Raw genomic sequence first — 11,432 nt, 5'->3', positions numbered from 1 at the left:
TTATGTTTTACACCAAGTCTTAGCCCAGAAAAAAGAAAAAACTATAGTTACACGGAAAAACTATCAAATTGTTAAATTCAAGATTTTACCCAACTGTTTCAGCCATTCTGTGTTGAGCAAATAGAAACTTTGAAATAAAATCTTAACATTTTTGTTTCTCCTTAACATTCATTTCTTAAGAATGTTAACATCTTAGGAGAACATCTTCTCCTAAGATGTTAAGATCTTAACATCTTAAATGTTAAGATTTTGTTAAATCTTAACATTTAACAAAAAATGTTAAGATTTTTGTTAAGACAAAAATCTTAACATTTTTGTTTCACCTGTAGGACCTACAGCTGTCTGTAGGTCCTTGTTACATCAGTGAATGACTTAACTATCCGGCGGTAAAAGGAACAGGTTTCAGTATTTCTCCCAGTTTCAGATCTGATCTGAAGTCTGCAGACTCACCCTGCTCAGGTTCTCATTCTTGATGCAGCTGATCAGCTCCGCATCTAAAAAACAGAAACAGATGAAGGCTTGAAAACCAAAGGAGCAGCGCCATCTAGTGGCCACATCTAGAACACAAATCATTTAAGAAATGTTGCTTCATTTTTGCATCTTAATAAAGACCTAAAACAAGGGGGCGGGCCCCTGGACTGATTTTATGAATCAGATCAATTAGGACAAAACTACGACTTTTAAACTAAAATCTACTTACAAAAATTTTACATGGGGTTTTCCGGTTTTCTTCGATTGTTATAGTAACATTTACTCATTGGCTTAAACTCTAAAGTACAAATTGTTGCACCTAAAGCCGTTTTTAATTGCTTTATTAAAACCTAAAAATATCACATGAAGACTGACCTAGATCTTGTTTTTATTTTGCTGAGAAAATACTACAAAAATATATAATTTTTTTCCAGTTTTCGTCAAGCCCAAAATAAGTAGACTGGATGCATTTCATTTAATAAGGAAAACATTAAATTTTTGGATCTGCAATCCCTTTTCTACAACAAAAAATCTTGTTTAATTGTTTAATTTAAAAACGTTCATGCTTAGTTTATTAGTTTATTGTTGAGTATGTTAAAAACCCATCACTTTGGTGACCTTAGTTTTTAAAAAATATATTTATTTGACCCGCATGGCAATTTACAATAAACTGATGAGTAATGGTTTATTAGATTAAATGAGTTCCAATCGATTAACTAATCCGCTTAGAGTAGACCTTCTTTTAGTTTTGTAGTTTGGCCGCCATCCTGCAGAGGGCGCCGCTGGTCCTCTAGAAGCAAAGCCAGAAACAAAGATGGCGGGGCCAAACCATAACGATAAAGACAAACGGAGTCCGGTGTGGGATGGAAAACGCACTTTATGCGGTTCCGTTTTAAAATGTAAACGCTCTTTAAGTAACATTTCACCTCATTAATGGTCATTCAGCCGAAATGCTCGACGAAGCAGCGTATTATTCAAAATGTAGCCGTTTATGTTATGTCAGGCCTCTTGATATAAGAAATAATTCTGGATTGTAAACGAATCCTTTGTCGATCGATAACATCAATCAACCTTAAATTGACTCACTAATCTCCAACAGATCAGATTTACCTTTTTCAGGGTCCTGTGAGGTAGCAGTGGAGGTTCTGTGAGGAGACAGAGGACAGAATCAGAACCAACCAGAAGGAGAGTGAGAAGATATTCAAAGTTGACCTTTGACCTCCATTAAAACATCAACCAGCAAACGCCACAGTAAAACCCTTTACTACTCAGGAAATCTGTGCACCTCACAGACCCTCCCTGCTCCCACACCGCAACATGTTAAAACACACAGAGAGGAGATTATCTACTGCTTTGGTCTGAACCTTCCCAGCATGCATTTGTTTCATTATTTTTAAATAATCTCCAGTGTTTATATAAAACTAAGACGCCTTTTCCCCCCTGCAAATATCTACTACAGTCTGTTCTGCTTCTGTCCAGTAGGTGGCAGTACTCAATGTTTTGAACCTGTTTGAATTTAATTTTATTTCCAGTTTCAAAAGTTCTGGATTTTAGATCCAGTTTTGTTTTTCCTGTAACTTTTTGTTGAAGAATGAAGATTGAGCAGCAGTTAGAGCTTGTCCAATCATAAACACTTTTCATTTCTAATTTAAAGATAAAAAAAATAAAAAGAATTGATTTATAACAAAAACATTTATAATAGTAATAGCGATATTAAAATTAAAATGTAAGAAATAATTTGATTTCAGAAATAAATTCAAAAAAGCATTCCCCCCTCAAATTTAGAGATTACTTGAAGATATATGTATATATCTATCTATCTATCTATCTATCTATCTATCTATATATATATATATATATATATATATATATATATATATATATATAGATATAAGAAAAGTAAACATCTGATTTTTAAAAAGTATTTTTTCCCAAAAAATGTTTAAATCAGTTGAATAAAAATATAAACATAAAGAAAAGAAAATAATGCATTTGGTTTCTAAAATAAATAAACTTTGTTCCAATTAATTAAAACATAGAATATATATATATAAGTATAAAAATGAAATAAAACTGTTAAGAAGTATTTGATTTCTCAGGAGCACAATTTAAGACTGTTTAAATCTATTCTGCTCTTCTGTTTTCTGGAGAGTTTCTCTTGAACCGTTTTTTCTGCAGGGCATCTGAAGCAGAAACTGTGAGAAGTTAAAACCAGCCTCTCAGTCTGAATGCATCAACATACAAACACATCATCAGAAACGAAGGCAAAGCCGCTTCTCCACAGCTGCACATCATCTCCTCCTGCAGAGCTTGGCAAGTTTCACAGAAAGACATTTAGACAGAGGCATCAGCACAAAGCAGAACCCAGAGCAGAGGAGGAGCCAGGAGGAACCAGGAGGAGCCAGGAGGAACCAGGAAAAACCAGGAGGAGCCAGGAGGAACCGGGAGGAATCAGGATAATGCAAGAGGAACCAGGAGGAAACAGAAAAAACCAGGAGGAGCCAGGAGGAACCGGGAGGACAGAGACAGGTTGGTCCTACCTAACAGCTGGTCTGAAATCAGCCGTGGTCGTAACGGAGCGATCGACACTGATTATCTTTGCTCCTCTCCTTCATATCACAGACAGGAAACAGCAGACATGACAGCGGGAGGAAGTTAGCGGGACCTACAGGCGGTTCTTCACTTCACACACGACACAGACGGAGCCACTCCAGCAGGGGGCGCTCTGGTCTCTCTGCAGACGGTCAGGGCTGGAGGAAGTTCTCAGAAACTGATCCGAGTCGGTTTGTTTTCCATTCGGATCAGTCAGGAGATGCTTTCCAGAACTGGTCTGGATCAGAACTATCAGATCATGTCTGATGGTTCATTTTCTCTGAATCAATATTCAGATCTTTTCTCATGATTTTGAAATACTTTCAAGCTGAACATGAGTTTTATTTTTGGTCATCATTTGAGTTGCAAACTAGGAAATACAAACGAGTGTCAAACATTAAAACTTTGATATAAAAAAAAAAACAACAATATTTAATTTATTTTGTTCTGGGTTTAGTCAAACGGTTCTGGATCATCTGGACTTCTCAGAGATCGGTCAGAGTTTTTCTCTGGACTTTGGTTCCTTTTCTATCTGAGTTTCAGTCTAAAGTCCGACTGTTGTGCGACGCGGACCGGACTCCTGAGAGAGAACGAGTCTCTAGCGTTGAACAAGTTCCTGACTCGGAACAGAGCCAAGACTCGCAGCAGAACTACAAACAGAAGCCAGACTTGGATCAGAACCATCACTCCATTTAAAGAGCCCTTTAGTCTCCAGACCAGAACCAACGATCCAGATCAGTTCAACAGATGACAGCAACCTCTGACTGCTTGGACAGGAAACTGTAGCAGAAATGAAGCCTCTAACAGCTCCAGGTACCAGAATATTGGACGTGAAAACTTCCTCCATCCCAGCTGTCCAGCGAGGCGGTGTGTGTGTGTGTGTGTCTGTGTGTGTGTGTGTATGTTTACCTTTGCAGAGTAGTTTTAGGTGAGGTCTGGGTCAAAGCCTCTGACACCGAACTGTCACTGGAGATCCTCTTCCTCTGCCTGAAACACAGACACACGCTCTTCACTGTCTGTCCTCCGGTTTGTCCTCGGGGACCAATCGATCATGACTGAGTGACCAACGCAGAGACAGATGAGTGTCTCCATGGCAACAGCATTCCAAACAGCAGCTGGAGCTCAGTTCATTACTGATTTCTGCATTAAATGACTCCCCTATTATCTGAGACGATGAACTGCTGCAGTACCAACTTCCTCCAGCAGAAGGCGCTCTGCTCACTTAAAGGTAACCTACTATGATTACTGGAACACATTAGGATAGATCTACGGCCTACTCCAGTGGTGCCCAAAGTCGGTCCTCGAGGGCTGGCGTCCTGCATGTTTCAGTTCTTTTCCTGGTGGTAGTAACAGCCTCCTCAGCAAGTCAATGTTCTTCTTAGGCCTTATAACGAGACATCAATGGATCCAGGGCAGTTAAACCAGGGAAAGAACTAAAACATGTAGGATGCCGTCCCTCGAGGACTGACCACTGGCCTATACAAAGCATGTTCATTACATGCTTTGCACAAAAACATTCTGAATGATAATGCTTGGTCAGAACTGTTTTAGGGCATCTTATCACTTTAAATCCAAATAAGCTGCTGTTGACCGCTGCCCCAACTCAATGTTTCCAGTCAAACGTGAAAATGGCTGCAAACAGATGCACAATTATACAACCTTACATCTTTGAAAAGCGAAAGTGGAGCCTCCTGCACAACCAATAAGAATTCAGCAAGTGGTTTCTGAATGGTAAGTCAACAAAAAACTCGTCTTTTCCAGCTGCCATTATAAAGCGGCCAAACCAGCCGACGAAACGGGCAGAACTCTGCTTGGGTTGCTAGGTAACGGGCAGAACTCTGCTTGGGTTGCTAGGCAACGTCACATTGCCTGACGAATGTGACTTAACAGGGAGACGATTCATTTTCCAGGCATCAAAAAAACATTAACCTGCAAAACTTTGAGTTTTGGATGATAAATCCCCTTTAAAGGAGAGTCTGTTTATAAGCTTTAATCTTGATAAATGTCAAACTAAACTGACACGTTCCTGGACATGTTCTTAGATTTTAGCAGATGGATCAGAAAGAAACTCACCTGGGAGAGGTGGGTGACGAGGGGGTGCAGGGGAAGGAGAACTGGTCCGGCATACTGGGGGAGGTTCCCACGGTCTCCTTCGCCACCAGCTCCGGGTCCAGGATGTAGAGCTCATCCTGAGAGATCTCCGTCACGTAGTTCAGGTGTTCCTGGGGCGAAAAATAAGAAAAACATCAAGTCTCACATCAACTCAGATTCAGTTTTAATTTTTAATGTCAGGAAAATTGTCTTTAATTAAAGAAGTTTAGTAAAAACAAATATTTTCTTTGGAACGTGACTAAATTATTAATTTTTTTTACCTAGAAAATATCTAAAATAGTCAGCTAAAATACAACTGCTAAAATCTAGCTTAATTTTTGTTCACTTTGAGTGAAGAAGCAAGTTGTGCTAATATCTTTTTCATAGGTTTGTGTGTCATTTCCTTTACTGGTTCTTGGTGCAGCTGAGTCTTATTTAACTTGGCATCAGTTGCTAATTTGTGATCCGTTGAACAAAGAAAGCACTCAGGAAAACACTAAGGTTACTCAGGTCATAAAGGTCAAATGTTTTGTTTCCTGAAGGCCTGCAAGAGCAGAAACCTCTGGTCCTACCTGAGCCCGGTCGATCCTGTAGAACCGATCTGCAGTCGTACCTGGAAACAGAAAGCCCGGTCAGGATTGGTCAGGATCTCAGGTAAGATGTTGAGTGTGAGGCTTACAGTCCAGGAAACACCAGTTGATGGAGAGTTTTTGTGACGACAGACTCTCTCCTTTCATCTCGTCTCCGTCCTGCAGGATCAGAAAGAGAACCAGGATGAAACCCGGTTCTTCCTAACCCGGATCTGCTCCACCATCACCAGCAACACCTGGATAACCAGGTACGCACCTGCTCTACTTCCTGGTCCGGGTTGTCCTGGAGACGCTCAATGTGCAGCCGGCACATCTCCAGGTCGCTGTCGCCAGGGACGACGATGACTCCCAGCGGCGTCGCTGCACAAACGATCGTCGCATTTATCATCTCTGGGTTTAGATTTTGTAATTTTATTTAATAATAATGCCAAAATGTGACATTTTTCAGCCCTCATGTCAAAAAGTTTGGACGCTAATAGTTTAAATTCTTTGAAATGCAGGTTGTGTGTCCAGTTGGGACCAAATTGAATTAATTAATTCTGTCCTGGTTCAGTTTGGCGTCATTTCAGGGATTTTTACTGGAAATAAGAACCGAATCCAGAGCCAGTCATCTAAAATCAGTGATTAAATCTCAGGTCAGTCTGCGATAAATCTATTTTTTTCAAAAACATCAAGTCAATTTAACAATGGATGAAGGGCGGGATATCAGGGTTGTAACTAACGCTTACTTTAGCAACCAATTATCAATTATTCTGACAATTAATTGATTTTATTGATTATTCTGATGATTAAACATACAAAAATTGGCATAGTCATTTTTTAATTTAACCACAAAACTTTTTTACACATTATAATAAATACAGTAAAAAATGCAAATAAAACATTTTTTTTAAATAATTTTTTAAAATAAAAAAATACATATTTCATTACTTGAATATGCAGCAAAAAAACCTTCAAAATGTGAAAAGTTGAGTTGTTTCTGCTGGGCTTACCATTGATACAGTGTTGGATGAATCTGATTATCATCTTTCAGATTAACTAAATAATAATTGTAAAGCAAAAGTTGCTTCATAATAGTTTATCTGTTTTTTTTTTTACTGAAAAAGAACTTCCTCTTAAATGGAAAATCAATGTAGTTTTTCTACAGTTTTAGCTGAATTACTGCTCTGAATGTTTTTCTTTCAGCAAATAGCATTTTTTGAGTCTGCATACTCTAGTTAATGATTAATTGATCACGAAATTAGTTAAGACGATTATCTCAATAATCGATTAATCACAACTAAACCGATTAATCAGCTGGATTTCAGTTTTAAAGTGTGAGGAGAGTAAAACCGGAGTGCAGCACTCACAGGCCTCCTTCAGCTGGTCCTTGTCGTAATGCAGAGCCTCGTAAGCCGCCATGCTGATCCGGTTCACCCGGATCTGCAGCTTCTCAGGAACCGGCTGCTGGCTGCGCACAAACACACACACACTGACATTTACACACTAACCTAAAGAGGACACACACACACACACAGAACGTTTCAAGAACACAACACGGACCGAGACAAGCAAGAGCTACGCCTCCAACTCTCATGTTTAAGAAAAACCTGCTTATGTCCAACAGTACACTGCAAAAACACAAAATCTTACCAAGTAATTTTGGTCTAATTTCTAGTGCAAATATCTTTGTAAGTTAAACTAATTTAAAAGTTACTTTTCAGCATGACATAGAGGCTTGTTTTAAGTAAAGAACTCCTTAATATTGATGAAGGAATCAATATTCCTTCATATATCGATTCCTTATATCAATATATGATATCTGCCAGTTAATTTATCCATTGGCAGATAAATTAACTTGTAACACAATTAGTTGTAACAATAGACAATTTATTTTAGATGTAAAAATAATACTGTAAGTTGTTTAGTTTTTATAAACGTTAAGATATTGTCACACCAACGTGTTGTTCACACTGCAATGCATTATGGGTAAATGACATCTACAGGTCTGACTGCGCTAGCTCCGCGCAGCCCAAACAGTGATGAGTCTTTTTAATTTGAACCGGAGCTCGTTGAACTCGATTGGACTGCAGCCTTCCGGTGTTTACTCTGTAGATTCCAACGGACCAACTATAATTTGAAGTAATTATAGTTATGGTGTATAACAAACAGCAACAAGTTAAAAGGAAAATTACGACATATTTAGGCCATTGTGTTCAACTACTTGTGGATCCCTTTAAATCATTTGGGGCTTCAGAAATGGGCTAAGAACAAAGCCCTGAGACACTCCGTTAACAACAAAACACCTCCTCCTGAGTTTAGCACCGTTCAGTCCAGACTCTTACTCGTTCAGATGCGGCATGGAGATCCTTCGCTTGGCCTTCTGGACCATGTTGGCCTGGTTCCGCAGGTTGATGCGAATGATGGATGGCGCTAGCTTGCAGGGCTCGCCGTCCACCTGCATGGGGATGGACTTGAAGGTGGTGAGGGTCACCTCTTTGCACTGGTGAAGACGCTCGCCGTGGCCGCCCACCTGCAGCGTCGCCTGCACACAAAGCATAGGGAAAAATGAGCAGGTGGCTTAAAGTGATGACACTTAGAGGGGCAGTATTATGCATATAGGCCATTTTAACTAGGTTACCTTCAGTTGTAATAAGAATGCTGTATATATCAAATATGACTTAAAAGAAATTTGACTTTGCAATTTAATGCTTTGAAATTGGGCCTCTGTCTCTTTAAAAGCTCCTGCTGTTTCTGAAACTCCGCCTTCAGGAAGTCATAACAACATGGCTCCTCTATTAACCATTTAGCAATGTTTTATCAGCGTCCCACTGAGAAGAAGCTCCTATAATGAGTTCACCAGAAGCTCAATTCCACCAGCTGTTTGCTAATTGCTGCTGGCTAGTCTGAAGGAGCCGAGTTGCAGGGAGGGCTGCTGGAAATATTGACTAAAGTAACTTGGCAGTAAATGGTTAAAAACCACTGGTTTGATTAATAAAATCATATTTAAGCAAACAATGGTTATCTTGAAGGTTCTATTTATGCATAATCTGGAGTCTAGACGGCCACATAAAAAGCTGTGGCGGGCCGGATTTGGCCCGCGGGCCTTATGTTTGACACAGGTGCTCTAACCGAGCAAGTGTTGTCCTTTTGACTGAATAGCTGTTGCTTTAAGTTTTTATCCAGATTAAGAGGATTTTATTGTTCTTTTTTGTCAGGTCACATAGCCAGAAGCATTTATACTGAAACAAAAAATTAGCAGCCAATCCATGTGATCGCAGTGATTGAACTTTGACCTCACCAGAGAAGTCATGGTGAACCCGATGACCTCTATGCAGCCGTCATCGTGACGCTGAGGCTCGAAGTCTTGACTCTCACTGGGGTTTCCCCACGGTGTGGTGCCGGCACAGTACCTGCAGAAAAAACAAGAACGACCCAAAGAGTTTAAATGAGTCACTGGAGACACAGAGGCAATGCTTTAACGCACTGTAAAAAATATTCCTCTACTGTTCTACAACCTGGGAATGTTGAGGAAGAGGAGGCACTGCAGCTTCATCTCCTGGACTTTGGCCGTCAGATCCGTGCCATCACACTTTGAGAAAATACAACCGGGTTTAAAGATGAGACGACCAGAACACACTCGTGTGCAGATAAATAAAATCACAGCTCAGCTGAAGTAAATCAGGGAAATAAACAAAAATATTTCAATAAAAGAGGGAAAATGACTGAAAAACAATAGATATTAAGCAAAAGAGGCTGAAAAACACAAAGGAAAACCTGCAGCTTCAGAGAGACTCGCATTCCAGCTTTCACATCCTTATTCTTTCCATTTTGCTGCTTCTAAACAATCAAATTTCAGGACGAAATCTTGACTTTCTGCCAGCAGTGGTGTGTAGACTTCTAATAATCTGCTAATTTTTTGTTCAGCTAACTGAAACCATTTAGCTTAGCACTGAGCTTCCCCTAAATAGATGTTTCCAGAGCGATAATTTACTTGGCTGTTTTGTGAACTTTCATTTGAATAAAGTTTGACGTTTGTGTTTTTCTTCAAGTAATGAGTGGTTTATAAGCATGCTCTTATTTTGAAATGTGTCAACATTGTTTACGCAGCAGTTCCGTTTCTACAACTGCGTATTAGGGCAATGTAATTAAATACGTTTCTGCCAAAAACCTTAAATTTTGAGATTCATTTAAAAAAATTTCAATCAAAAACAAGAGAAGCTCTTAGTTCCAAAAGTCGAACATTTGCTAGAAAAAAACCAAAAATTTTGAGATTAATCTCAGAAATTTTCTAGAAAACTTTGGTAATTTCTGAGTTTAGAAAATTAAAAGCTTTGGACATTTGAAATTTTTGAGTTTTTTTCTGGAAAAGTTTTCTTGCGGAAATTTAAATGGCCCATCAGACGTTCTCACTCTGTATTTTTTCCCCCAAATAACTTCATTTAAACATTTGTTTGTACATGCTGGAAGAAAATAAAACACGGACAGCAGAGAACAAGATATACACATAAACACAACAAAATGTGTAAATTATAATGTCAAAATTAAATTTGTGTTTGATGGTTGTAGTCTTTCCAGTTCATGTATTGTATAATTTGGAACTGTAGTTAGCGCTTTAGCATTAACTTCCATCAACACAAAACGATGGTGTAGCGCTATAGCATTAACAGAACAATTATTCTTTAGGGTTAGCGTAACTAAATTTCTAGTTAGAATAACCCACCACTGAATAACAGGCACACATATGTTGGTCTAACATTGAGCCTGATTATTTATATTTTTGTTTTGAATACCTGCCACATCACAGCTGTGATACACCTAGAATAGAGAATTGTTGATTTTAAAGAGAAATACTCGTTATGTTTAGACCAAATATATCCTGTGGTTGTGTCACATCGAACACGAAGCCTGGATGGGATAATGCATCTCACAGGCTATAAAAGGGACAGAAGAGAGGCAGTAACAAAGCCTGCTGATGTTATTGAAATGGATGAAGCTTTGTTGTAGCTCGTTGGATACAAAAGGCTCTGCAATGTCACTTAAATGTGTTTTATTCTCTCTGAATGCAGGTTTGCTCAGATAGAAATAAAACCAAAACCTGCATCTGCAGCAGTGTGTCAGACCTCAATCTGACCTGGTGATGGAAAATGATGCACAGAGTGAAATACCGGTTCTCTGAGCTTCAGAAATGAAAACCAGTGGCTGTTTTTAAATGCTGCTCAGTTCTGAGAAAACGGAGAACCTGGTCGCTGCCTGCACTCACCACCACTCTGATGTGTTTGGCGAGGTCTTTGGAGCTGCCGCTCAGGAAGTCCGAAAAGGCCGTCTAAAGAAAAAAAACCCACATATGAATGGATGTAAGACGTTTGAGGGGATGGACTGAAGGAGCAGGATGAGAGCCGGACTCACCCCAGCGTAGAACATCTTATTCCTGAAGCGGCTGTTGAACTTCTCTGGATTGGCCTCTGAAAACACAAAACAGGAGAAAATGGGATTCTTGTTAGGATTCTGGTATATTTAGTGTTTGATTAAAAACCAGGCAGCAATTAAAAATATAAAGCCAACAACGCAAATTTAGCTCAAACTGAAGTTCTGTGTTTGACCAACAACAACTGAATGATGACAACAGTTACAATGTATAAATCCTGATTTATACATTGTAACTGTATAAATATTATATATATATATATATATATATATATATATATA

General features: G+C 39.0%; 1 protein-coding gene across 4 annotated transcripts in view; it reads right to left on the bottom strand.

Moving 5' to 3' along the window:
- Positions 1 to 394: 394 nt before the first annotated feature.
- Positions 395 to 11,432, bottom strand: part of LOC106938935 (diacylglycerol kinase zeta-like) — a 56,215-nt gene continuing 45,177 nt past the window's right edge. Inside the window, exons 17-30 of one of the 4 annotated variants that reach the window (XM_015021146.1) lie at positions 11,133 to 11,188; positions 10,987 to 11,049; positions 9,242 to 9,315; positions 9,025 to 9,136; positions 8,069 to 8,268; positions 7,094 to 7,194; positions 6,001 to 6,104; positions 5,834 to 5,903; positions 5,727 to 5,767; positions 5,137 to 5,285; positions 3,973 to 4,050; positions 3,012 to 3,080; positions 1,582 to 1,616; positions 395 to 494 (exon numbers count right to left, since the gene is read on the bottom strand). In XM_015021146.1, the coding sequence (XP_014876632.1) occupies positions 421 to 494; positions 1,582 to 1,616; positions 3,012 to 3,080; positions 3,973 to 4,050; positions 5,137 to 5,285; positions 5,727 to 5,767; positions 5,834 to 5,903; positions 6,001 to 6,104; positions 7,094 to 7,194; positions 8,069 to 8,268; positions 9,025 to 9,136; positions 9,242 to 9,315; positions 10,987 to 11,049; positions 11,133 to 11,188 (1,226 nt within the window). In that variant the 3' untranslated portion in view covers positions 395 to 420. Of the gene's footprint in view, positions 495 to 1,581; positions 1,617 to 3,011; positions 3,081 to 3,972; positions 4,051 to 5,136; positions 5,286 to 5,726; positions 5,768 to 5,833; positions 5,904 to 6,000; positions 6,105 to 7,093; positions 7,235 to 8,068; positions 8,269 to 9,024; positions 9,137 to 9,241; positions 9,316 to 10,986; positions 11,050 to 11,132; positions 11,189 to 11,432 lie in introns of those variants that run through there. The other 3 variants (XM_015021149.1, XM_015021147.1, XM_015021148.1) reach the window with 3 other exon arrangements.

The sequence above is a fragment of the Poecilia latipinna genome, unplaced genomic scaffold (genome assembly GCF_001443285.1).
Source record: "Poecilia latipinna isolate Pla-1442-1.1 unplaced genomic scaffold, P_latipinna-1.0 Scaffold2732, whole genome shotgun sequence".
Taxonomy (NCBI): Eukaryota; Metazoa; Chordata; class Actinopteri; order Cyprinodontiformes; family Poeciliidae; genus Poecilia; species Poecilia latipinna.
Note: the sequence above shows the minus strand (reverse complement) of the source record. Positions and strands in the feature narration are given on the sequence as shown.